The 27,964-nt window shown below is 40.5% G+C and overlaps 1 protein-coding gene and 1 long non-coding RNA gene across 2 annotated transcripts in view; one reads left to right on the forward strand and one right to left on the reverse strand.

The window, feature by feature from the left end:
- Positions 1 to 27,964, forward strand: part of LOC109614540 (uncharacterized) — a 99,225-nt gene that overhangs the window by 42,376 nt on the left and 28,885 nt on the right. The window lies entirely within an intron of this gene.
- LOC101887937 (apolipophorins) lies at positions 462 to 26,975 on the reverse strand. The gene is made up of 18 exons (XM_005177378.4): positions 26,830 to 26,975; positions 23,899 to 24,072; positions 23,185 to 23,828; positions 22,959 to 23,118; positions 22,640 to 22,883; positions 19,677 to 22,571; positions 17,059 to 19,594; positions 15,442 to 16,991; positions 13,388 to 13,537; positions 12,707 to 13,325; positions 12,055 to 12,642; positions 4,469 to 6,149; positions 3,594 to 3,763; positions 3,402 to 3,491; positions 2,759 to 3,324; positions 2,491 to 2,691; positions 1,729 to 2,419; positions 462 to 606 (listed from the first exon to the last, which is right to left on the reverse strand). Exons 2-18 carry the CDS (start codon positions 23,975 to 23,977, stop codon positions 547 to 549), a joined length of 12,924 nt encoding a protein of 4,307 aa, XP_005177435.1. The 5' UTR covers positions 23,978 to 24,072; positions 26,830 to 26,975; the 3' UTR covers positions 462 to 546.

Below are 27,964 nucleotides of genomic sequence, written 5' to 3' on the forward strand. Positions count from 1 at the left end.
ACATATATATACACATACTTGACCCAACACACACACACACGCATACACACAACACAACCATGGCAAGCAATGACAAACATACATAAGCGGAAAATGTTGAAGCATAGCTACATAGCTCGGCAGGCTGGCAACAGATAACGACCCCTCCACTGTGATGGAGGTAACAGAACCACTTGTCATGAAAATGGTAACAACTTGTCAAAAGCTTTTCATGTAAAAGCTTTTCCTTACCTTCGGTTTGTGTCTTTGCCATAGAATTCATTTCTCCTCTTAACTGTTATATTTTATTCTCGATTTTATTACTGTTATAATATTGCTTATTTTGTATAACAAATAAAATTTGTGTTATATAAAAAATGGTACTAAAAAAACATACAAAATATCTTAACCTATTATATATCTATGTATTTGTGTATATTATTTATGTAGTTGTAGTAGTCTAATATTTGTTTTTTTAAAAGAAATGGGGGCCTCTTCTTGAATATATTTTGGAAATGGAGGCGGAAAGGTGGGTCTTTCTGTAGTTTTTTTTTTTCAAACATCACATTATTGATCCATTTCGTTCATATCCTCTTCGTCCCATTCCCAGTCGCTGAATTCGTTGTCCTAAAAAATGGAAGAACAAAGAAATTAATTAAAAAATATAGAATTTGAGGATTTTTTTTTCTGTGGAAAAAAGTCTCCTCTGTGCGAGAGAATTTTTTTATGGAAAAAGTCTCCTCAGTTGCTGAGGAAATTTTTATCTATGGAAAAAAGTCTCAGTTGCTGAGGAAATTTTTTCAATGGAAAAAAGTCTCATCAGTTCCTGAGGAAATTGTTTTCTATGGAAAAAACTGTCCTCAGTTCCTGAGGAAAGTGTTTTCTATGGAAAAAACTGTCCTCAGTTCCTGAGGAAATTCTTTTCTATGGAAAAACTGTCCTCAGTTGCTGAGGAAATTTTTTCTATGGAAAAAACTGTCCTCAGTTGCTGAGGAAATTTTTTTCTATGGAAAAAAGTCTCCTCTATGCCAGAGGAAATTTTTTTCTATAGAAAAAAGTCTCCTCTGTGCCAGAGGAAATTTTTTTCTATAGAAAAAAGTCTGCTCTGTGCCAGAGGAAATTTTTTCTATAGAAAAAAGTCTGCTCTGGAAATTTTTTTCTATAGAAAAAAGTCTCCTCTATGCCAGAGGAAATTTTTTTCTATAGAAAAAAGTCTCCTCTGTGCCAGAGGAAATTTTTTTCTATAGAAAAAAGTCTGCTCTGTGCCAGAGGAAATTTTTTCTATAGAAAAAAGTCTGCTCTGTGCCAGAGGAAATTTTTTTCTATAGAATAAAGTCTCCTCTGTGCCAGAGGAAATTTTTTTCTATAGAATAAAGTCTCCTCTGTGCCAGAGGAAATTTTTTTCTATAGAAAAAAGTCTCCTCTATGCCAGAGAAAATTTTTTTTCTATAGAAAAAAGTCTCCTCAGTTCCTAAGGAAATTTTTTTCTATAGAAAAAAAGTCTCCTCAGTTTCTGAGGAAATTTTTTCTATCAAAAAATGTCTCCTCAATACCTAAGGATTTTTTTTCTATCGGAAAAGTCTCTTCAGTTCCTGAGGACATTTTTTTCTATCGAAAAAGTCTCCTCAGTTCCCGACGAAATTTTTTTCTATCGAAAAAGTCTCCTCAGTTTCTGACGAAATTTTTTCTATCGATAAAAGTCTCCTCTGTGGCTGAGGAAATATTAGTCTGTGGAAAAAATATACTCACATAATCATCCAAACCCGACGATTCCACTGGATATGAGCTTGGCGTACAAGCCATATACGCCACACCGCTATTATGACCCGAACATTCACAGGTGTAATTATCAGACGGTACCGCACTCTTGGCCACACGCTTGGCAAATATTGTTGCCAGTCGCTTGATGGGATATTTACGCTCGGGCATCAGCTTACGGGCACTGAATATCGAACCATTGGTCTCCATGGCTAATGGCGTACAGATGCCCAAGTTACTCTTTGGAATGGTTAGGGCATGACGTGTCTCCGCATCACCCTCTGGGAAACGTTTCGAATAGACCATTTCACGATCCATGCCAAAGAAGTGACGTAATTTTCGAGTCTTTTCGAAATCGAATTCGGTATCGGCCAAAATGTGGAGATTGACACCTTCCTCCTGCATAAATTGCAGAATGGAACTATAGTCGAATAGCATATTGCCAGCGGCACAGTTGCTGCAGGACAAAAGGATAAAGGTCTTCGATACGCCTGGGCGGAAGTCGAGACGAGAGGCAACGGAGATTGCCTGCAAAATGTCGCTGTTGGTGCCGTTGTTGGCATTGATGTGATCGAAGTACTGTTCCAGCTTCTGATGGTCGTGGGTGAAGACGGAGTTTTCGTAATAAATGCTGCGTGGGGTGTCGAAGGGAGCCACACCGCCAAAGGTTACCACGGCATAGCTGGAAGAGAAAAAAAAATGAAATACGAAGTTAGTTCTCTCCTAAAAGGTTTTCAAATTTTAGAAACATACCGATTATTGGTTATACCATTGGCCCGCAGTTGCTCCTCGATGGTGTCCACCACTGTCATTATGTTTTTGTTTTCTTTGAGATTGACATTACAAGGTTTAGCCTCTACAATGAAGACCACATCACTGCTGCGTGGTATCTCGGGGGCAGCTAGCTCCACAAAGGTACCCTCCGGTACATATGAGCCATTGGTCAGTTGACAGCTGTGGGGGATATTTTTAAATTTTAATTGGATATTAAACATTTATGTGGGGGGTTCTTTGAACTTACAAAATACATTTATCGGGCACCCTCATGGGAATCTTGGAACTGGCACAGGCCTCAATGTAGGCCAGGGCCGCTGTACAGGCTCCCTTATTGGCCGGATGGCCCTGTTTCACTTCATTCGAATTGCTGCCCAAATCCAAGCAAATCTCATAGAATGGCTTGGGATCCACGGTGTCGGCACAGGCCGATAGCATACCCGATTTGAAATAGTAATCACATACCGCGCTAACTTCCTGGGGCACAACCACTTGCACTGTGGCCGGCTTCATTTTTTGCTTGCAACCCTTTACGCTCCAGGAATCGGTGAATTCACTCAAATCTGTGGTAATATTATTATACGAAGTGGTATACTCATCGAAGGGTTCGTTGTTCATGGTACCCAACAGACCAGCCGTTTGTCCAAAGTACCAACCGCTAACCTCAAACCAGCACAAGTCGAATTGGACATTACAACTCAAACTGAATTCGGTGTCCGAGGTGATGGTGAGAATATCCAATTCCCGAGTTATGGTAACTCCACCCAATTTCAGAGGTAGGAGATAGGTTGGATCGCCATTAATGGTTATGCTCTGAAAGAAGATAATGTTTTTAAATTAAACTCAAAATCCTCAGTTTCTCACTCTCTCCCTCTCTCTTTAACACTTACATCAGTACCCAAATCGATTTCAATCAGCTGATCATTGGCAATGAAACTCAATTTTCGTGTGGACACCACATCACGGCTGCTAACATTCACCTTTGGGAAAAATGCAATAAAATTTATGTTAAGGTCAAAGGTCAAAGAAAATAAAATGGCATGCATTTTTGAAAATTTCCCCAAAATCAGGCGATAACTTACCGATGGTTCCAACAACAGCGTGAAATTGCCCTGGAAGAAATCGTGGCTCAACAAATACGAACACTGCATGTTGCGGTGATTGTCGGTCATCTCCTCGAAACGCAGATTTAGGCCAACAAAACGCTGATCGAAGGTCATGTAGTGGCGCGAGTCAATTAGCAGGGCTCGGGCTGGAAATTTTGAATTCGAAATAGTTGTTTTTAATTAATTTTAAAAATAATTTATAATTAATAAGAATGAATATCGAAGGACCCTGAGAACCTGAGGAATGGCTTCAAGGTCCTCATAATCACAAATATTGAATTCTAAGCAACCGAACCAAAAATCGTTAATTTTCTAAAGAAAACGACCTTTTAACCAAAATTAAATATATTTTTCCTAAGGGCCTTGTGGATTTTTATGATTTTTTTAAGAATTGTTGGATTTTCAGGAATATCTTTTGAGGAATCTCGTAGATTATTGAACTTATTTTTCGAGGTCCTAGTGTTTTTTTTTTAATTTTTTTCAAGGTCCTCGTGTTTTTTTCTAGTCATTTTTTCGAGAAACCGGTTGATTATTTAAGAAATGTTTTTGGAGGATCTCACATTTTTTTTTTACAACAATTGAGATCTTTGTATATTTTTTAGAATCTCTTTTCCAGGACTTGTAAACGTTTTAGAAAGCACCTTCAGGATTTTTTAAAAAAATATGTTTTTGCGAATTTTTTTCGATTTTTTGGGGGTCTCTTGGTTTTTTTTTTCATGGACCTCGCGGATTTTTTCTAATACAAAAAAATCTTTAATTTAGATGTCCTCCGATTTTTTCCATGAAAAAAGTTCTCAGGTCTCAAAATTCTTAGATTTTTTTTTGAAAAACTTAAAAATTTCGATACTCACAATAATATGGTGGCAACCAGGTCTTGGGGTCCAGATGCGATTTCAAATTATAGATGTATCGGATCACCGATGAATTCGTGGTGGTGAGGACATTTTGAATTTTCGCCAGAACCCTTAGCTCGGGTATTTCCTCATAGCGTGGTGTCTCATTAAAGGCATGCCATGACATTGGCAACTTCTGTTCCAGATCCATAACGCCAGCCTCAGGGTCGAAAACGAACTTCGTCTTGGGCACACGATACTTGTCGGCTGTTTCCAGTGCATTATTGGCATAATTATTCAATTTGTTGAGCAGCAGGGCATACAGCTTGTGCAGGCGTGTCTCCAACTCCAATTCCTTGGCAACCCATTCCAATTTCTCCACAATTTCTTTGTATTTCTGAATCACAAAGTTCACCTGTTCGATCTTTTGCAGCTCCTTGATTTCCTCCCAAATTTCGGTCAACACTTCGTTCAACTCCGTGCCGAATGGTACCAACTTGAAATATTTCTCCTTGAGGAAATTCCAAATAATCACCGAATATTTGCGGATATTTGTTATGGCATCATTGGATTTGATATCGCGATACAGGCGATCCACATCTTGGGTGAAACTCGATACCTTATTGAAATATGGGGATTCGGCCAATTCATTGGTTCTCTTGTAAATGAAATCGAACAGCTCCTTGCTCAAATCCCAGAGGGCCGACTCAACTTGACTTATGAACTTAAAGACATGGGGCTCAATGCGTTTGAACACACCCTTCCAGTAATTGGTCAAGTTGGCCCAGGCCTTGGCCCACAGATTCTCCACATATTTGATAAATGAAATATGGAGGTCCTTGACAAAGCGATCATATTTGTGTACACCCTGTTCCAAAAGCTCGGAAACATATTGCAAACCCTCACCGCGGAAGAAACGTCCGACATGTATGAGGAACTCATTGTAGGATTTCTTGATGTTCTCAATCAACCATTTTATAGACTCTCTCAAAGCTTGACCCGAATCACCCATCGATTGCCATATTTCCGAGAAAATCTTGGGCAATGACTCAATGTGATCCTTTATGGCCAATTCATCGAGTATGGCCAAAAGGAAATTAATAACATCCTTGATATAGAAATCATTGGCCTCATATGACTCATTAATGAAATTCCTTAATTCCGTAATATCATCTTCCAATTCCGATAGTTCTCGCAAATCATCAAAGAAGGCGCTATTATACCGCTTGGCTGTATCCCACATAATATCCATAGATTCCACAGCTTCGCTATAAATGGCCTTAATCCAAAAGTCCAGGCCATCCGAGAAGGAGCTATAAATACCCGAACTAACGGTAAATATTTTCTCTTTCAGCTCCTCCTTCATTTGTGGACGCCAATGGAAGCGACCCGTCACCAAACGCGAATGATTCATTTTCAAATACGATGTCACATCGATAATTCGTATTTCTTCATAGTTCCGCCAAATATCCAAATAGGCACTGCGCGTATCGGGAATTGTGCCAATCATTTGCAAATTTTGACTATCGTCTTCTGTCAAATTCACTTCGGCTCGTATGAATTTGTTCAGCAGATCAATGTAAATGTAGCCGGTATTATTTGTTTCCGGTGTATCCCAGACGGAGGCATTGAAGCCGTAAATGGGATGCTGAATGTATGGCTTGCCATATAAACGGACACAACGACTGGGAGTGGTACGCTAGAAGAAAATTTGAAAATATTGGCAAAATTAAAATAAAATAAAAAAATAATAAAAAAGGGATGTAAAATTAAAAATAAAGTAAAAAATTATGGTTCCCAGTGATTGAATCTCTTTTATTGCTAACGGTAATACATTACAGAAGTAATTCCTTTAGGGGTGCCTCTAATGAAAATTCTAGTTCGTTCAGTTGGATCAAATGTTGACCTTAAAATTGTTGTCCAGAGAATTAGATTTGATAAATAGAATTTCCTATGATCGCATCTCATTCATTAGTTTGGTAGCACATTACAGAAACACATCTTTCAAAGGGAAAATTTGCATGAATGACACCATTTGATGGTGTTGTTAAGTGAACATGTTCGTCGTTTATAGCCCATGGAAAATTTCGAAAGTCTGAGAACTTCTTGAAGCTAGTTTGTAATCCATATATAAACATTTGGTATAATAACTCATTAGCCACCTCAACATCTCTTGGCATTACGAGGTAATGGCTACATAAACATCCTTCTAATTACTGGAGACAGTATAGCGTGAAACATGGTAGAATGTGGGCTTATGATTGAGTATGTCGCCAGGACTTGTGACTACATAGTTGCCCCTCTATTTAGCCTAACCTAATATAACTTCTAAGCACCAGCATCAGTAAAATTAAACAGTCATATTAATCGGATATTTCTACATAATATAATCTGCTTAGCATTTTGCAGCCTGTTTACAGGTGAACGCTTAATATCGGGTAGAGAGTGAGGAGTACCCGCAAGCGTCCCTCACAAAACAGAAGAGTTGAGAGTAAACTTCATACTCGTAAGCGAGTATTTCTCACTCACAAGTAAAATTGAGGAAATGTGAACTCAACATTAAAATTGGGTATAGTAACAAGTTGAAAGGACTACAACCATTAGTCACAAATATTTTGTCTGCCCAAGTTCTGGAATTTTTTCCTTTTTTTGTGTTACATGTAATTGGTACTCCAAATAGGGACTTTCAAATCTCAAGAAGAATTTGAAGCTAAGGAATCGTAAAATTGCTTTATGTGTAATTCACGCTTGGTCGCTAATTTTTGTCTGAATTACTCCTTAGAAGGCTATGTAAACCTGTTTACTCATTACCAAGTAATGAGTAAACGTGGCACAGTGGATGCCTTACTGACTAAATATCTTGGGCCTATGAATTTCTCGGTCTACGAAAAAGAAACAAAAATGATTTGCCACATGAGCCAACTAACTCCCTACTTATCATACCTACGAGTATGTTCATCATAATAGGGGTCCTTCAACCATATTTCCATGTAGTTTTCAGAAATTTGTCTACCATCCCTCATCTTATTTTCACATTACAGAGCAATAACCAAAATCTATGGTTTCTAATATAAAAAGGGAAAGAAAAACTCATAAAATTTATTGGTTTCAAAAATTTTCAAATCGGTCGACTTTAAGAACGTTTTTTTTTTTTTTATACCAACAAGAGTACCAAGGAATATCAACATGGACCTTTTAAATAATATTTTGAATGACCAACAAGGTCATATTATCATATATGAATTTGTTAAGAATAATCAAATTGAATTTTTAAAATAAATTCAGAATCATCTTTTGGGACTGGATTATACATTCCCTAAATAAAAGTTTTTATTGGAAATTTATTTGATGTAGATCATACCAATTGTGAACCTTTTTTGAATGCGTATTATGGCTTTAGAGGAGTTATAATTTGGAAACAGAAGGGACCAATGATGGGAGGTATATCCAACTCTGAAGCGGCTTCAACAAAATTTGTCGGGGCATTTGTACCTATCGTACCAATTAACATTGCTATAGAGTGTTTTATATGATTTCGGGAAGGGTTATATCAAAAATATATATTGTAGCTATAGATATATGGAAACCGAGTTCCACAAATTTTAAAAATTCAGTTGAATGTACAAAAATCCATCCAGTTTATAGGGGGTATATCCAAATTCAAATATCGATACATTTAGCAGAGGTATTTCTCAGCACATTACAAGTGTCAGGGACTTCAACACCAAATCCCTAAGTACATAGATATGTGAGCTATAGATAATCTGAACCGATATTCACCAAATTGAAACACTTGAAATCGGATGAAAGCTTATATGGGGGGCATATATATACATTTGGATCGATTTTAACCAGTTTAAATAAGGTTCACTTTTACACATGTTTACAAAAATACATGGACAGACGGACTGACATACGAGGGGCATGCATAAGAGATGAAATGGATTTTTTTAGATCTTTTGTTCTATTGTTTATGAATCGCCAAATAGACTTAAAAAAATAAAAATCATCTATATTTTTTCAATTTCTTAGTCCAAATATATGCAACACTCTCAATCAAGAAGGGCTTATTCTATTGATTCAAAAATAGATTTTGACATTTCATAACGACATCTCCACATTTTAAGTATTTTCAACCTCAATCAATACTTATTTCTTTGGGAAAAAGAGACAAGTTTTCCGAAGTTTCTGAGCTTCCATAACGAATTTGCAAAAGAAGCGATATATGTTTTCCTTGGTCGCACCTAAATTTCTTAAAGATTCAAGCAAATTGGAAGCTGTGTAGTGATTACAAGCTTTTGTGTTTACATAGCCAGATTAAATTAGATACTTAATTTGGTATAAATAAAAATATCACAATCTGTTACCAAATGTGGATTCAAAACCAAGTAATAATACCCTCTCCATGTATTGGAGTAGGTCATAGGCAAGGGTAAAGAATCTAGGTGAATAAAGAAATATTATAACCATATTCCGGGTAATTGAAAATAAAATGGCTAAAGACGTTCAAAAAGGCTTGATTTTTGGTGAAATATAATTTAGGCCTGTATTTCAATTCCCATTAAAATTGCCTAGTCATTGGATTTTCGTATTCTCAATGTCTATAAGAATATACCTAATCGGTATAGAATGGATCTTCAGAGATATAATATATATTTAGTGAGTAAATACAATTACGACAGATTTTACTTGTACTTGGATTGAAAACTTTCGAGGTTTTGTGGCATGAGGCCACAGAATCATACTTCAATATTTTGGTCCGAATTTCGCTTTTCAGAAATATAATATGCCCCTCTAACCTCACAATTTTTCGCCTTCAGATGAAATGACAGGTGGTCAGACCTCAATTGCTCAAAAAGTGCAATTCGAAGACACTTATGAAAATGAAAATATAAAATGCTTTAAGTTCGATCGTAATGAAAGCCTTCAAAATAAATTAATCGCGATGGAATATTGGACCCACCTAAAAATGATCGAAATCTATATATTCTTTTACATAGACTCTATATAGCGGTATATCCAGAGTATAGCCTTATGAGTTATATAAGAAATAATGAGCCTTTTCAGGTAGGCTACCGAACTTTAAACAATTCCGTTAGAAAATGTGACTAAATTCCTAAAACACAGAATATCGGGTACCACAGGAGAAGATTTCGTTACAAGCTCTAAGTACCGAATTAAAAAAAATGATAGAAAATGTGACGTAAATCGTCAAAATATCGAATATCGGGAGGTGGATATGCGAAAACGAGGACCGTCATGGTCCATTTACGAACTTAACCTGCTTACTGACAAAATATACATGTGTGCAAAATTTTAGCCTTCTATTTGAATTAGTTTGAAAGATAGCGTGATTACAACAGAAAGACAGACAGACAGATAGATTGACGGACATCGCCAATTCGACTTAAAATGGGTCTATCATGAAGATTTCGAGAAGTTACAAACGAATTGAAAAAGTTGGTATACCTTCCATAGTAGGGTGGAGGGTATAAAATTAACTCTAGCTATGCCCCCCATTTTTAGCATGACACAAAAGAAAATCAGCTAGATATAATACCCTAGATTAGGTACAGTATACGAATATAACCTACATTACAAACTTTCATATTAAAATTTCAAATTGTTTTAATAAATTAAAGGCATAAAGCAATTTAACCTGAATTCACTTTTTGATGTTACAGAGGGAAATTGTTTTATATGGAATGACTGTCGAGAGGCCTAATTATGACATATACTAAGAGTTGCGATTGTCGGGGGGTTTACGGTCTGATTTCTATAGTCTCTAACATTCGAGTTGATTTTTTTTTTTTTTTTTTGAAATGAAGTGTGCCGAAAAGTAAATGAAGGATATGCTTTCAATTTTTTTTTTTAATTTACAAAAATTTTAACAACAAATAATTAAATAAAACAATAAAAAATTAAAAATTCAAAAATAAAACTCAACACCCCCCGTTTTTGCTTTTTCTCAGTTCTCCAAGATGTATTCACCCTAAAAAAAGTAAAACAAATTATTCGGTTTATTTTGTTTTTTAATTTATTTTTTATTGTATTTTTTCTCAATATTTAATAAGAAAAAAGAAATCTGTTTAAAAAAAAGATGAAATTGGTATCCTTATCATTAGTGGGTATTTTTGAATTTTCGTTGAGTTCAGCGGCATAATCCAGAATTTATTTATATTCATATTTTTTTATTACAATTATGTTATTTGTCTTGGTTTTCCAGTTTGTCTGTCTGGATTTGAACCTGGATAATCAGTTTGATTTTTTTGTTTCTCATTAAGGCATTGCATTTGCAGGTTTAATGGACCGCCGTTAATAAAAAAATATGTTGTTGCTTTCAAGAAAAAAAAAATTGACCCGGTTGTTTACATTTCAGATTAGATTTTCTGTTTTGTGGTGTCAGCGTTTTTTTCTTTTCTTTGGCCGTTTTGATAACCCTGAAATCTGAAGGGCTTTGCTGCTTAAGTTCAAGGTTTCCACACACACACACATATATATATGACAGAGGAATGCAATCCAGACTGGCAAACTGATAAGCTTGGGCTATAAAAGTACTGGGTTTCTTCCGAATTTTAATTAGTTGCGATGAATGCCTCTCGGAGGATGTATGTCGGATTTTGAGACAATCCGGGGAGTGATTATTTCCAGGTGGCAGTATTTTACTTCCAGTTGCAGTTCATATTCTTCGACGTCGACGAATGGAAGAATACTTTTAATTGTTTTATGAAGAGTCTTAGCATGGGTTGGCGTTCTCTTTGCCTAGATTTCTCTCTCTTGTTTGACTGAGAGCGAGTGATGTATTTGAAAATGCATTTTTAGGGATAGCAATTTTACTTTTTCAATACTTTTATTTTAAAATTTTAGTTTTTTTATAAATTTAAAAAAAAAAAAAAAATATTTCGATTTTGAATATTTAAAAAAATATTCAATTTTTTGAAAATAATTTTAGTATTTTTTTAGTCGTCAAAAAATTAATTTCTCCCTTGATTTGCTCAATTTTTCTTAATTTAAAAAAAAAATATTTTTTTGTCAAAAATCCATTTTCAAAGACATCAACTCTTTGCGGCCTTTTTTTTCGCTTCCATGCCTCACTCCAAAATCCATTTTCTGCTATTTTCCATAATCTGCTGCTGGGCTAAGGGAAAAAATCATTTCAAACCTAAACCTATTCCTCTTTTGTCTGTTTTATTTTCCAGAGTGATTTCATTTTTGAGATTGAGAAATATTTCAATTTTTTTTGTGTTTTTTCGGGGGATGTTGGCTATGCTAATTATAATTAAATATTCTTAAAAATTGTTTTATATTTTTTTTGTAATTTTTTTTTTTCGTTTTATTATTAAAAAATAAATGTATATTAATTAATTTGTATAGTTATATTCAAATTTTTCTCTTGTCATACGTTTTTCAAAACAATTTGTAATTTAATTTCGTTTTTTGGCAAAAATTTTGTTACGATCTCTTCATTTTGTTTTCGCTCGTTATTTCGTTTTTTTGTTTTTGTTAATTATTTGTTTTGTTTTTGTTTCTTTACAACACTTCAGACTTCAAAACTCGAACGTTTTACTATATTTAAAGTTGCGTATTCTAGCTAAGATACTTACAATATACTCAAATTGTTTTTCATCGAGATTGAGAAGAGCCAACAACTGTCCACTCTTTTCGGTGAAATATTGTTTCTTGTACGAGGCCGAGGCTTCGGTCTTGTATTCGGATGGCTTGGCAGCCATTGAGCCATTGAACTGGAGATCGATGTCGGAGGCTTCGTGATTGGCATAGACCTTGACGGTGTAGTTGGCATGGCCCAACTCCTTTTGCAAGTCCTTGATGAGGGCACCCATTTTGATGGCATGGGTCTCATCATTGGCATAGTCAATGACCAGATTGGTATTCAACAGCTCCACAACACCGCGATAATATTTACCCTTGATGCTGACATCCTTTTCCAGGTAGGGATGGCCAATGGTGAAGACAACGGTTTGATGGTCCAAATCAACACCCTCGGTCAGGGGTTGTTTCTTCCAATCCAAACCGGTGCGCACGGATTTCATGTCATCATCCAAATAAGTGTTCCACTTGAAGACGGCATTGGAAACGATATGGTCATCGGTAACACTGTAGCTACCTTCGGCACCCAAGTTACGCTTGGGATAGGAGAGACCCACAACATAGTCATGGGAAACAACACCATCCTGCAACCGAAAAAAAACAAACAATTATTCCAACTCCTTACAAATCCATCATCACCCAACTTACCCTAGTCTTATTGGTCAATTCCAAATTGTAAGCCAACCAGGCATCCTCGGACAATTCCAAACGGCTGCTGCCCTTGATCTTATTGGGTGCCACATTATCATAGCTGCTGGTCCAAACCACAGTGCGATTAGGATGGCTGGCCACCAATTTCACCTCATGGCCACTGGGCTTGGCAACATGGGTCAGCTCACCGGACAGCTTAAAGTTGCCGGCATTCTTCAATTCATAGACTTCCAAACGCTTGACATCCACCAATTCCTGGGGTTTGCTCTTGTCCTGTTTGTTCACATACTTAATACCCAAAGGTTTCATTTCATTTTCCAAAGTAATGTCACGGGTCACAGTGGTCACGGCACCCTTGGTATCCTTAACCGATTTGTAGACACCGTTCAGCACCTGTTTGTCATTGTATTTGGCTTTGATGACACCATTGTCATTGCCATTCTTTTCACGCAAATTGTATTCGATTTCGGCACGATGACGGCTTAGCAGGGGTACTTCAATTTCAATGTTACCCTTGGCCTCAGATTGGCCAGCCTTTTCGTTGAAGGTGCTCTGTGACTTGAAGAAGGCCTTGTCGCTGGGCCAGCTGGCCTGGGCATGGCGTATGGTTTTGGGTCTAAAAATTCGAAGGAGAAATAAAAAAAATGCTACTCCAAAAGGAGTTTATTTAGAACTTACCCCTTGGTATTGAAATCAAATTCAGTCTTCAGCCATGACATTGTGGGCAGTGGGGTGGAGGCATTGAAATAACCATGCATATTGCTCAAATCCTTGAAGGCCAAATTCAAATCAGCCAATTGATTGGAGGCAGGGCTGGCCATGGAGGCACTGAAATGGGAAGAAAATCAAAACCGAATTAAATTATTTTGGGGTTATAAGAAAAAGTTCGCAACCTGCCGATCATTTTTACAAAAAATAATAATAAAATAAATAAATAAAATAATAATAATAAAATAAATAATAAAAAAATACAAAATTAAAAAAAAAAATCCTTTTAAAGAAAATTGAGAAAAACTCTCTTGGGCACCAGAGCCTAAGGACTTTATTCTTCTCCAAAAAAAGCTCTCTCTAAAATTTTTCTTAATCCTTGAACGTGAGAAATTTTCGTTATGGGAAAAATACCTTCCCTTAAAAACTGGATTTTAAAGAATAGCTTCGAGGAAGAAATATTTTTTCTTAAAATATTAGAGCAAAGCTCCTTTAGAATATCTTCTAGGACGAAATATTTTTAAAGAGAAGTCCACTCAAGGACTGAATATTAATTCCTATGGGGAAAATGTCTCCTCGGGATGAGATATTGAGGATATTTTCTTTAAAACTGAGGATATTTTTAAGGGGCATTGGAGATCTCTATAATGAAGGTATTCTTGGGCTTACGGATTTTTATCGACTTGAAATAGCTCAAAAACAGAAAATTCTGAAACAGTGATTGAGAATTATTTACTATAGAAAAAAAAATCCTTCTCAAGACTCAAAATTGTGTTCCATGACCGGAAATTAAAATGTCTTTTCAATTATATCCTCAGGACCTAAAGTGGGCATTTTTCATTTTGTAGAAAGCACTATGTCCTAAAGGGCATTAAAAATTTTGTGATTGGAAAAAAAATCCTTTAGACCTCAGGAGTTTTTACAGGAATTTCCAAAGGAAAATAGTCTCATTTCTGTGAAGGAAAATTATTTCCCACGGGGAAGATATTTCCTCCGAACTTAGCTTCTGTATTTGGGGATATTGTCTCTAGAAACATTTTTTTCCTGAAGCCTTCAAGTCTATCCTCAGAGCCTGAAGTCGCAAATTTAAAATAAAATCCTAGGACAACGATATATCATCCGGACTCAACTTTGTGTTCTATAGCCCAAAATATATCCTCTCTATTTGAGGATATTTTCTCTACAAACAAAATTCTCCTGAAGCCTTCAAGTCTATCATCAGGGCCTGAAGTCCTTAGGGGCATTGGAAATTGAAAATAAAATCTACTTTTTTCAGAGAAATAGTTTATTCTCTGGGATCAAGACTTTTTCGTTGTAAGGGAAATTCATTATCAGGTCTTCCCTGGAACCAAGGATATATTCTCTAGAAATAAATAACTCCTCAAAGCTTCAAAAAATCTGAGAAGGGAAGGTGTGAATGTAAGGATTTTTTACAAAGGGATGATAATTATTTCATATGGGAAAAATTCATCCTCAGGACTTTTCAGGAATCAAGGCTATTTTTTCTAGAAACAAATCTCTCTCCAAACCTACAAAAAAACCTCAGAAAATAGGCTGTGAGTGCAAGGATAAACGGAAAGGATCAACACTCAGGGACTGGGAATTATTTCATAGGGAAAAAGTTTATCCTCAGAATTCAATGTTGTATTCTGTAGCCGAAAATATGTCCTCTTGAATTGAAGATATTTTCTCTAGAAAACATCCCAGTTCCATAGTGACAAGAATCTCAGGCTCTGGAGTGCTCATTTATAAAAAAAATGTCCCTGGACCTGGATTTGCTATAGAGGAAAAATCTGAAGGAAGTTATTTTCAGGGGTTAAACATTTTTTGCTATAGGATAAATTCATCCTCAGGACCTACCGAAGACGTAATCTCCGGATATAAAGAATTTTTTCTAAGAAAAAATCCGGACTCAATCCTTCCTTGAAGGGCGCCCAGGTATTCTTTACTAAAAAATCCATCCTCCAAAAATCTATCCTATGGAAATTATTACTATTTTATATAAAAAAATCCATTCTACTTACACAACATTATGGAATTTATCAGCCACATCGTAGCTACCCTTGACCAAGAAGGTATCCTCATCCTTGTACTTGGGTGTCACCAATTTCGTGTAGAATTCACGACGCAGCTTGTTCTTTCTCAACATATGGAAGTCACCTTCGACAACGGAAACATCCTTCTTTTCGCCCCATTCCAAATGGGCCAAAGCTTGCAAATCGGTGGCATTCTTGTACGAGACACGACCCAGGCAATTCTTTTGGGCATCCTTGGACTTGTATTTGCCTTCGATGAAGAATTCAGGTTTCACACCCTTCTTGGCAATCAAATTGCCACGATAACGGAAGTTCAAATTGTGGGTATCACCGACAGGCTTGGGCAACAAAGTAACCAAGGCAGCTTGGATATCATCCTGCGATTTGTAGTTCAGAGTACCGTTAGCTTCCAATTTCCATTGCGAGTCAACATCCATTTTCACGGCGGTCGAAAGTTTTTGGAAGTTCTTGTTGGGATTCATGTACTTGGCACTGGCAAGGACATTGCGGGGCTTGGTGTTGGGGCGTTGCAAATGCGATTCCAAAGCCAATTGCATGTTTTCAGCCAAAATCCAGGTCCAGGCACAGCTGCCACGGCCGACATTCTCACCAATGCGATATTCACCGGCCACCTTACCGCCATCCTTCTTCAGGTTCAAATCAGAGTGCAGTTTGACATTTTCAATACCCAATTCCTTCCAGGGTGTTTCCAAGGAGACATCACCAACGGTGTGACCCTTGCCGCGTGGACGGAATTGACCATTGAAGTTGATGCGTTTAAGTTCGGGCACGGAAGACTCTACCAACATGGAGAAGTCAGCACCAGTCTCTTCGCTGGCCGAGTAGCCACCGGAAATCTGGCACATTTTACCCTCTTGGATGGCACTGAATTGGAAGTTGTGACCCTTGCCATTGCCTTGGGGTTCGGAGATGCTAAACTCAATGACACCATCAGGACCGCCAGCAGAAGGTTGGACACGCAAACGGGTGTCGGCAGGATAGCCATTGACCATCTTGACAATACCGTTGAGGCCATAGGTATGGGTGTTGCGGTACAATTTACCACTGATGCTGTACTCATTGGGATCCTTGGGCGATTGGGTCAAAGAACCGTGCATGGAGATGTTGCGGAAGTCCTCAATGGGGGTCCAGACTTCGACATCGATGGCATCGTTCTTGTTGCTGGCACGGGTGCCATAGTCAACACGTTCGCCATTGCGGCCCACAACAGTCAAGTCGAAGCTCAATTCAGGATGGGGTTTGGTGAGGACCTTCAAGGAGGTCTCAGCCAATTTCAAAGGCAACATGGTGGTGGAAATGTGGCCATTGGCATTGACCAAATGTGAGGGATCCTTGTGCCAGGCAGTACCAACCTTGATTTCATTGACGACATCATTGTCGGTGACCGACAACTGGAAGTCGACGGTGTTGTCCTTGTCATTGAAGTCGTTCTTGAAGTAGGCACGGCAAGCATAGTAGGGCACAACATCGGTGTTCAGGACAAAGTCCACGGAAGATTCGGTGAAGCTCTCTTCAATCTGAGAAGAAAAACAAAAACGGAAAGTTACACAAAATTCAACCCAAATGTCCGTTCCTTCAACTTACCTCCAAAGCAGCAGCCAATGTCACAAAAGTACTGGGTGTGTGCGATGTCAGGTTACCGCGATAGACATTCTCCTCCAATTGCAATTTACCCGAAACACTCATCTCGGACAGCATCATCAGAGGGGTCTTGACCACAATTTGGACAGTGTGTTCATTGGGTTTAACGGAATCCACCAATTTCTTGTATTCCACTTGCACCGAGGTCACCTTGGGTTCGGATGAGCTATCGCGCAATACGAATTTCACATTCTCGGAGAAGGTGAATTGGTTCAAGTCAAAGCTGTATTGGACAATGGATTTGAATTCACGCACCGCATCGAAGGGTGTGTTCAAGGTGAAGACATTGAGGGCATTCACGTAGTCGGGATAGTAGAGGCGGTCCTTGAAATCAATTCTGCCCTCAGGCCATTGGACATGACCGACAACCAAATAGAAGTCCAAGACCTCTTGGATGTCGACACCACCATGGAGGCTGTCGAAGACAACGGGATCGACTTCAAAGTTAACGGTGTAGGACATGAACTCATTGTAGTCCACTTGGCTGGGGTCGTAATCTCTGGGGTCCACACCCGAGGGGCGGAAATCATCATCGTACAATACCTCCAATTGGACCTTGTTGCCGCCCAATTGTTTCAACAACTTGGACTTGGGATGGCCGTTGATCTTGACACCACCCTTGTGTTGCGCCAGACGACCGTGCAATTCCAAAACGAATTGGTCCTTGGCCACGAATTTGGCAACAAAGCCGCTCTCTTCGAAACCGGCCAAAGGAGTGTAGACGGTGTAGGAGTACTCGAAGTCGGTAATGTTGTCCATGCGCCAGACACCGGTGAAGCCGAGAGTGGCATTGTTGTAGGTACCACGGACATCCACAGTGGTGGGCTTGACCTTGGCAACGACGGCAGCCTGCTTGAAGTTCTCAATGGGTGTGGCAACGCTCAATTTCACATCGAAGTCCATGATGGACACGAAGTCAGCCAAAACCTCAACACCCAAAGCACCATCGGGGGAACGGACCTCAGCAACGACGTGACGTTGTTTCTCATTCAAACCGAAACGGGCTTCCAAATTGCGGTATTTCTCCAGGGGCGTGGTAATGTAAATGGTCAACTTGCTGTCGGCCAATTTGCGAATGTAACCGTCGACGTTAAAGGTGAATTGGCGATTATCAAAGTCCAAGGTGGCGGCACCCTTGATGTCGTGTTTGTCGCTCAAGCTCAGTTGGGCAGCCAGACCACCCTTGCGATAGCCCTCGAAGGGTGTGACAATGAAGACGGTACCGGAAATGTTGTCGTTGGGACCCTTCTTGGTCACCTCCCAGGTAGATTTCACGCTGTACTCGTTGAGTTCCACGGGACCGGAGTGGATGAGCGACACCAATGTATCGTACTTCTTCTTGTCCTGGTAATGGCTCAATTTAATGCTGGCCTCAGGGATACCCTTGACGGTGCTGTTGACACCCACCAAGAAGTCCACGCTGAGAACGGGTCCTTGCATTTTGTGATCGGATTTGAAGGTCAGGTCCAATTCTTGATTGTCGGCCCACAGCAGGGTGGAGTTGGCCAACCACAAGTTGTCGCTGCTGTAGAGACCAGCCTTGAAGCTATTGTGACGCCAGCCTTGGAAGGGAGTGTTGAGTTCGGCATGGACCCAGTTGTTGATTTCCTTGCCGGGCATCAGACCCACGTTGTAGCTGAAGGTGATCAAGTCATTGGTGCTCCAGCTGAGACGGGCCGAGCCATGGTACTGGGGACCACCGGTGAAGGCTTCGAAACCGGCGCTGATGGTGCGATCGGGGTAGGTGATCATGACATTGCCATCGTAACGATCATTGCCGGGGTTGTTGAATTCAACCAACAAAGCGAGACGTTGGGCAGGATCACGATTGGCATCCCATTTCAGTTCAAAGTTCAGTTCCTTGCGTTTGTCCAAGTCCACCACATTGGCCTTGATGTGGATGTCACGCAATTTGTCCAAATGGATTTCCACCTGCAGAGATTTGGGTTGTTCCGACAGCTTGGCAATGGCCCAGTATTCCTTATCCTTAAGCTTCAAGCGCACCTCACCATTGCTGTTCTTGTTGGCGGCATTCTCGTTGTATTGCACAGTCAGGGCATAGGGATCCTTGTCGTATTTCGATTGGACATCGAAGGTGAAGAGCTGTTGATTGCGGCGATAGACCACATTGATGGTGGTTGGCTTGAAGGAAGGACTCTCCACAATGATTTTGGCGTTGTGCAAGGCCTGGACACGTGAGCTCTTGTCCTTGTAGTTACCCTTGACGGAGACGGAGTGGCCAGTGAACCAGGAGCCACTCAAGTTGACCTGGTAGTTCTTGGCAGGGGCTTCGGTCAACTTGACGCGGGCAGTGCAGGAATCGAATTCGGGTACGGTAATGTTGAAGTAGGCATCAACGGCGAATAGATTGCGTCTGGGCAAATGGATTGAGAACAGACCAGTGGCTTCCTTTTCGGGGGCGTAACGCAGGCCCAGGACAACGTTGTGTTCGGTACCGTTCTTGGTGCGTTCCTCGTGTCTGTAAAGGGAAGAAGAAATAATGGAAGTTATTTGAAATTCCTCTCTCTTCCTCTCTCTCTATCTCTCTCACTGATACTCACTTGAATGAAACCTTGTAGTCCATCTTGGATTTGGGCACCTTAATTTCAAAACTGGCCCGGGTGTTGGAACCCTCAGCGGCCTGGTCTTCATTGTAGTTGCGTGCGAAAATCAAACGCATTGTGCTGGCCTGTTTGGCATCCAAGAATTTGGGTCCGGTGTTGAAGGTCAGCTTGCCCTCGGTGTGTCCTTGCAGACTGAGCCAGGTGGCATCACCGATAAAGTTCAATTTGGGATAAGCCGATGAGGTCAACTTGGCATTACCTTGGTATTCCGTCTTGGACTTATCTCCGGTATTTTGCAATTTAGCTTCGAAGTTGATGGTCTCAACCTTGTTCGATTGGAAGCGGTAGTTGATGGACAAATTGGTGGAGGTGGTGACCTCATTTTGGACAAATTCTCCCTTGACCACAGCCTGCAATTTCTTCGTTTCGAAGGACAATTCAAAACCATTTTGGGAAATGCCGTTCTTTTCATTGACACGGATGCTGCCGATCAGACCGGTGACATTGACGCCATTGATGGCCAACAACATCTTGGGCTTGTACATCAAGGTAGTGCGATCTTGCCAGCGCACCAGTTGGACGTTGAGGTCAAAGTTTCTTTTGCCATTGGTGTCCATGTACACATCCAGACGACGATCATTGGGGTGGTTGTAGTAATTGCAGCCGGCTGCAACTTCCGAACGACCGCTCACCATTGACAGGGTAGCCTTGAAGTTGTCACGCTGACTCACAACCTTGGTAAGGGCTTCACGTTTAATCGACGAGCCAGGGGTGTGGAACATCAGAGACCAGACAGAGTCTTCCTTGCCCTTCTTTTCGAATTTGTAGTCGAACACATATTTGTGAGCCGAGGGATCCGATTTCTTCAGTTTGACATTGAAGTCCATGGGACCGCTGAGCAGAAGGCCAGGATAGACCTTGTCTTCACCGCCGGCAGTGACATCGGGAACACTGAAGTCGGAGCACAATTGCAAACCGATGGCCTTCTCCAATACTGGCCAGGTGCAGCTGCTGTTGGAGCGACGGTGTTCAATACCCTTCTGGGGAACTTCCTTGTCCTTGTAGAGCACCAAGAGTTCGGAACGGGCACTGAAGATTTCATTGGTTTCTTGGGGCAAATCGAAGGTGAACGAAACATCGTCCTTGCCACGGATTTTCAGGCTGGCCTCAATTTCAGAGTTGGAGTAGACATTGGACTTGACCTTGATACCCGTGCCGGCATAGAAGAAGTCGGACTGCATGGAGGTAATGACATCGACGGACACGGAAGGCTTGAATTTGCCATTGACGTCGTAGTTCAACTCCTCTTCGGCACCCAATTTCTCGAAATTGCCGAACATGCGCATGTCAATGGAGGAGGCACCATAGGCGTGGATGGCCAAAGGCAAACCAACAGCCAAGGGCACGTTGTAGGAGGTATCGAGGAATACACGGCTCTTGCTGAAAGTGACCTCTTGGCCGCTCAACAACTTGGAGATGTGGTCGATGGGATCGAAATCCTTGAAGCGATCGAACAATTCCATGGCCTCTTCCATGGAATAGTAGCGGACATCATTGCCGAAGATTCTCAAGCCGATTTGGGCACTTTGCTTGCCATGGTTGTTGCCGTTTTGATAGCCAATATCCTTGACCTGGGTGCGGACCTGTTGCTTACGGTTGCGGGCAGGTGGGGCAGCACGGCGAGGTCTGTACAATTCTTCCTCAAAGTTGTAGTTGTCCTCTTCAACTTCTTCCACCACATTATCTGGGGAAACGGGGACATCACGTTTGAAACGGAAGTTGTCCAAGTTCAGGTAGTTGTTAAGGGCACCAGCACCCTCGGGATTCTCGGGATTAACCATGTTGGTGAGGAAAGCCAATTTCTCGCCAAAGAATTCGCTGTTGAATGGACCCTGGGCGCCGAACAAACCAGAAATGGCCTGCTCAAAACCTTCAGCACGGGCGGAGATTTCAAAGAAGTTCACAGACTGGCCAAACAGCTCGGTGGTGAAGTTCCAGTTGGCCATGCGTGGCAAATAGGAATCGGTACCGAAGATGACATTCAGGTCGGTGGTGGCACCAACATTGTACTCATCGAAGAACACGGAGAAGTCGTAGTTGCGGGAGAATTTGCGAATGTCCAGCTTGAATTTCTCGGGGAGATCATCGGCTTGCAGGAGTCCTTGGACTTCAAGGCGGGTGGGTGAGGATGACTTGGCCAAGTTCTTGAGGTGGGAGTAAACAAAGGAGCCAACCTGATTGACTTCTTCACGTTGCAAGGTTTGCTTGATGCGACCCACAGACTGGTAGTCGGGGCAACGCATGGCCTGCAAGTAGGCCAAGCTACGGACCTCAGAGTTCAAATTGAATTTGCCATAGGTGTCCAAGAAGAATGGGCGGTACTTCATGCAGTCGACACGTCTGAAGGCCAACACGGATTCCAAACGCAATTCCAAGTTGTTCGATTCATTGCTGATGATATCCTGGAGCTGGGCAGCGAAAGTATCCGACACGACACCAATGTTACCCAAACCCTTTAAGATGACCACCATGCGTTCGCGATTGCGTCTCTCGCCCTTGAACATGTTGAACAAGCTCAAGAACTCGGTCTCCAACAGATTGACAATGCGCTTGATCTTATTGTTCTGGCCACAGTTTTCATGGTGTTTGCAGTAGTTGTGAACAACGGCGGAGGCACCCAAGGTGTACTCAGCATTAGCCTTCTTGCGGGAGAATTCCAAAATGGTGAAGAATGTGTCCAGGGTGGTCTCATCGGGCCTTTGGATGAACGACATGGAAGTCATCCAGCTGCGAGCAATTTTCTCATCGAACTTATCGTCAACGATTTGATCACGCATCACCTGGTAGGAGGCGGTGCTGCCAATATAGGGCAGGGATTCCAAGACATGGTTTCTGGTGGAAGATAAAAAAGGGAACGACGATTAGCTACAAATTCAAATTCCAGATCAACACCAACTTACCTTCCATTCTCACAGATGCTGCCGGAACGCTGCAACAATTGGTTCAAGGCCTTGTAGTCCAGATGTTTGGTGGTCTGCAGGAACTTGGTGAAGACATCGATGAACTCACGTTGGATCTTAGGTGAGCCGGCGGCACACATTTGCTTCAACAATTCGCGAGATGCCTTGATTTCGCCATGGGTGGGCTTAACGGAGGGAGTGTGGTCGAAGGTGAGGGGGGAACGTTTCTTGATGTCCTTGGCATCTAGAAGGCAGAAAGAGAGAAATAAATATATTGTTCCTGTTTCTCTTCAGGGAGGTTGGGTTGTTGGTTACTTACTTTGATCCAAGAATTCTCCGGGGCTGTAGTTTTGCTCTCCCTTGAATTCCAAACCATAGTGGACGGTGGTAACGGCTCCAGATTGTTTCTTCGAGAAGGGAATCAATTGATGGCGTTCAAAACAGCTGATCTCACGGTAGATGTGGTTGTCAATGGTTAGCTGAAAGGAAATTGGATGGCGTTTGATAAGGACCCCCTTCAAATAACAGTTTTATCTTCTACTCACATTACAATAACTTTCGGTATCCAAAACAGGGAAGACACTGTTGTCACCGCCACTGAAGGCATAGGGCACCGTCTGCAAGAACGAGTGGGTGGAGAAACGGCTGTGACAGCTGCGAATATCCTTCTCCTTGCGAATGGTCACAAAGGCATTGGCTGTCGAAGCCAAGGTATATTGGACACCACAGGTACCCGACACATCAGTTTCGGTGGTATTGAAATCAACATCGAAACGCACCATGGTATTTTGGAAGGCCGACAGGATACCCTTCTTGAAGTTCAAAACCCAAGCGGCTTCCGATTGATCGGGGCACACCTCGTTGATGAGACCATCGTGGAAATCGAAACGCAACACGTTCTTGGTTAGGTCCTGTTGCAGAGCTTGAGTCTTGGCATGTTGACCGGCACCGTTCTTGTCATCCGACAACTGGGCGGAGGTAATGCGCAAGAAACCCTCACAGGGCTTGGGGAACAAAAGCTCAACTTCAGCCTTCACCGACAAGTCGGAGGTGTCATCACCGGTGCCGGCAAATTCGGTGGTCACTTGAGCATTGTATTCGTATTTGTAGATACTGTCGCTGTAACCGAATTTATTGTTTTGATTATCACACTGAGGGCGACCGCAGACCTTGGGGTTCTTGAGAGGATCTGGAAGTGAACATAACATAGATTATAGTTTGTCTCTGTGTTTTGAGATATCCTTGCATGCGGAACTTACTTTGTCTGGCAGCCGAGGCTGTTGAGATTACTAAGACTAACAATAGGAAGCTGGCGCTTCGTAGCGCTTGAAGCTTCATGTTGCTAAATTGAATTTTAACTCCTTTACTTTCTTCTTGGGTTTACAATTCCAAAAACTGTAATTCCATTAGATGAGGGTGGTTAAAAGATGCAGCTGAAAGTGGAGAATAAGAAATGGGGAAATTAGATTTGAAAATAATTTGTAGGTTTGGGTGATTTGAAACAGGCAAGAAAATTTGGAAATAGTGGATGCACCTAAATGTTACTTATCATTCAGTGGATGACCCCACATAGAGTAGATGACGTCAGAGGGCATTTACGATAGGGTAGATGACGTCAGAGGTCATCTACGATAGAGTAGATGATGTCAGAGGACATATACGATAGAGTGGATGAAGTCAAAGGTCATCTACGATAGAGTAGATGACGCCAGAGGACACCTACGATAGAACAGATTACGCCAGAGGTCATCTACGATAGAGTAGATGATGACAGATTTTATCTACGGTAGAGTAGATGATGACAGATTTCATCTGCGATAAAGTATATGACGTCGGAGGACATCTACGATGTGATATATGACGTCAGAGGTCATCTACGATAGAGTAGATGCCGTCGGAGGACATCTACGATAGAGTAGACGACGTCAGAGGACATCTACGATGGAGTAGATGACGTCAGGGGACAACTACGATAGAGTATATGACGTCAGAGGAAATCTACGATAGAGTAGATGACGTCAGAGGTCATCTACGATAGAGTAGATGACGTCACAGGACATCTACGATAGAGTGGATGACGTCAGAGGTTATCTACGATAGAGTAGGTGACGTCAGAGGTCATATACGATAGAGTAGATGATGCCAGAGGACATATACGATGGAGTAGATGATGCCAGAGGACATCTACGATAGAGTGGATGAAGTCAGAGGTCATCTACAATAGAGCAGATGACGTCAAAGGACATCTACGATGTAGTTGATTACGCCAGAGGTCATCTACGATAGAGTAGATTATGCCAGAGGACATATACGATAGAGTAGATAACGTCAGATGTTATATACGATAGAGTAGATGACGTCAGAGGTCATCTACGATAGAGTAGATGATGCCAGAGGACATCTAAGATAGATTAGATGACGTCAGAGGTCATCTACGATAGAGTAGATGACGTCACGGGACATGTACGATAGGGAGGATGACGTCAGAGATCATCTACGATAGAGTAGGTGACTTCAGAGGTCATATACGATAGAGTAGGTGACGTCAGAGGTCATATACGATAGAATAGATGATGTCAGAGGATATCTACGATAGAGTAGATGACGTCAGAGGTGATCTACAAAAAAATAGATGCCTTCTGATGTCATCTACTGTAGAGTAGATGTACATTAGATATCTGTAGAGTATATGACCTGCTAAAGAACACATGAAGCCAGATTTTGCGGCCTCAGATGTCGTTCACTATAGAGTGAATGACTTAGATTTCATTTGATATGGGGCAGGTGACCTCTGATAAGGTGGCCTGAAATATTGTCTACTTCATAGTGTTATCTCTGTGTTTGGAAGATTTTTAGTGGCTGTGCATGTGTTCTGTACGACAGCGATAACCTCCATGTATTTCTGACGTGGCAGACAAATTAGAACTAAACACTCCATAAATTTTCAGAATTTAATAGGACTCAATATCGATCAGTAAAATGCAAGATTTAATGGACTAAAAATATATATTTTCTATTTCTTGTCCACTTTCCCCCACTGTGCCATAAATATTCCCATTTAGTGGTTGATGTTGCCAAATGCCAAAATCAGAATCGGTAATGCATTTTCGGGTAATGCATTTGCTTTATTTTTCTGGTTTTGACACAGCAGCAATAAAAAAAGGAAAATATATTTTTAATTCATTCTCTAAAACAATTCAAATACAAATATCCTGTCATCCGCAAACACACACACAAACACAATCATCCACATAGCATAAACACTTAAGCTTCTTTGTGTGAGTGTGAATTTTATCCTGTGGATAATACTTTAATTTTTTTCCTATGTTCCGGCAAAGATTTTAATTGAATTTTTTTGGGGGGTTTGTTTGTCGGGTTGCAATTTTGCCAGGGGTAGAGAGGGGTGGGGGAGAATTTTTGGGGTTTCTGGCCATATTGTTTTTTGTAATTGCCTTTGATTAACATTTGTGTGTGGCTGGCTGGGTTTTGTTTTGGGCAAACGATTTCATTTTGCACATTCACTGAATCACTTTTTAATGCCTTTTGATCTTTTTACAACGTTAACAACAACTACAACAACAGGGGCGGCAGTGGCAGTGGCAGAAGTGGAATTCAGTGGCTCAGTCAGTCACTCACTCGCTCGCTCATCGAATACTCTACTTAGTGGGTTTAATGTTTTCAGTTTCAGTTGAGTTCTATGGGCGTTCGGTTTTTTGTTTCTGTTTCGTTTGTAACACAGAGATTTAGTACAAGGACACTCGTCCTTTGGATCCTTTAAACACACATACACTCGCACACACTCTTCTCCACTCATTCACCCGGTGTCAACGCGCTTTGTGTTTGTTATGGGCCGTTGTTTTGTTGCTTTTGTGGGAAATTGGAAAAAAGCGGATTTCTCTTGAACACAAATGTTGAATTCATTAGTAGGTGAGTACTCAAGTCCTTTTTCACACACTCTCTCTTCACTTTAGTGATTACTCTTGAAAATTCTTGCACTTTGTTTTTCCAGTTCATATTAAAAATTTCCATTTGATTTGAATTTGATTTTATTTCATTTTTTTGTTTTTGTTCGTGCTTGAGAAAATTTTTATTAAATTTCCATTTGAGTTCATTTTCAAAGGACCAAAAAGCCATATCCTGTTTCAAATGCATTTCACACACACACAGACTCGCTCGCTCGCTATACATACTCGCTGACTAGGGATAGTCCTTTCACTTTTTTTTTGAAATTTATTTTTTTCTTTTGCTATTGCTCCAAATCCAAACGAAATTGTCCTGCCTAGAGTACGGACCTTTCACGGACCTTGGCTTTTAGCAACTGAACCTCTAGACTTTCTATTTGAGCTATTTAATAGCCAAAGACTTTGCCGTGGAATCGAGCTGATAATGGGCCAAGTGAAAACGGCAACAAAAACAACCATGAGAAATGTTTAATCGGAACTTGGAGATTATGTCCTCTGTCTGTGATTGTCTTCAAATAGAATAATCTCACATATTACTTTCACACACGCACACACACGGACACCCATATACCTTCATGTGTGTCTCACTTTCACAGAGACAGACGACGGGAGGTTAAACAATTTGTCCATTAAGCAAAAACAGAGGCAAAAAACAACTCAACTCAACAAACATTGAAAGTAAAGCAAATACACAGAAGCAGAAGTAGAAGAAGAAGAGCAGAAGTAAAGTCCCTGATTAGCCCTGTCAGCTATATTCCATTTCATTTCAGCAGTGTGCTCGGCATGAAATTGAAAATCTCAGTGTGTTATCAGTGACTTTATATGCAGTCACCGTTTCTTATCTTTCGGGTGAAAGCAGGCAGCCTGACCGTGTGTGTGTGTGTGTTTGTTTGTCCAGCAAAATTTCCAAACAGCAACAGCTCAACATTCAAACCGAAATAAAGAGTATCCCCCCCTTAAAAGCGTTAACGTTGCTGTGTTTCGGTCTTTAACATTTGAGCAGAGATTATGAAATGGACGTTACTTGATTTTGGTTTATTTAGGAGTGGATTTAAGGGAAGGAGTTATTAGATAACTGTTGCACATATCTCTCACACACACTTGCAAAAGGGACACTCACACACATACTTGCCATAGAGAAAGAGATCATTCTTTGCGATAATCGTCAACGAAATTGAAATAATCCCCCCAGTTTTATTTGTTTGGGATTGATTGAAGAAGTTCTGTTGTCTTACAAAACAAAAGGGTTTGGGAATCACAAATATTTACTTAATTTGCGACTTCGTTTTTTATTTTGTTTTTCAATCAGTGATTAGATAGTTTTCAAGAAACTTTGAAATTGATTGATTAATATTTGTATTTT

Source organism: Musca domestica, unplaced genomic scaffold (genome assembly GCF_030504385.1).
Source record: "Musca domestica strain aabys unplaced genomic scaffold, Musca_domestica.polishedcontigs.V.1.1 32, whole genome shotgun sequence".
Lineage (NCBI taxonomy): Eukaryota > Metazoa > Arthropoda > Insecta > Diptera > Muscidae > Musca > Musca domestica.

Excerpts from the sequence above, each read along its gene's own strand:
- LOC101887937 (XM_005177378.4), bottom strand. The coding sequence starts at position 23,977 with ATGAAGCTTCAAGCGCTACGAAGCGCCAGCTTCCTATTGTTAGTCTTA. Across the intron at positions 23,829-23,898 it reads AGCCTCGGCTGCCAGACAAA|ATCCTCTCAAGAACCCCAAG; the intron begins GTAAGTTCCGCA and ends GTTCACTTCCAG. Across the intron at positions 2,692-2,758 it reads GTGCCCGATAAATGTATTTT|CTGTCAACTGACCAATGGCT; the intron begins GTAAGTTCAAAG and ends TATCCCCCACAG.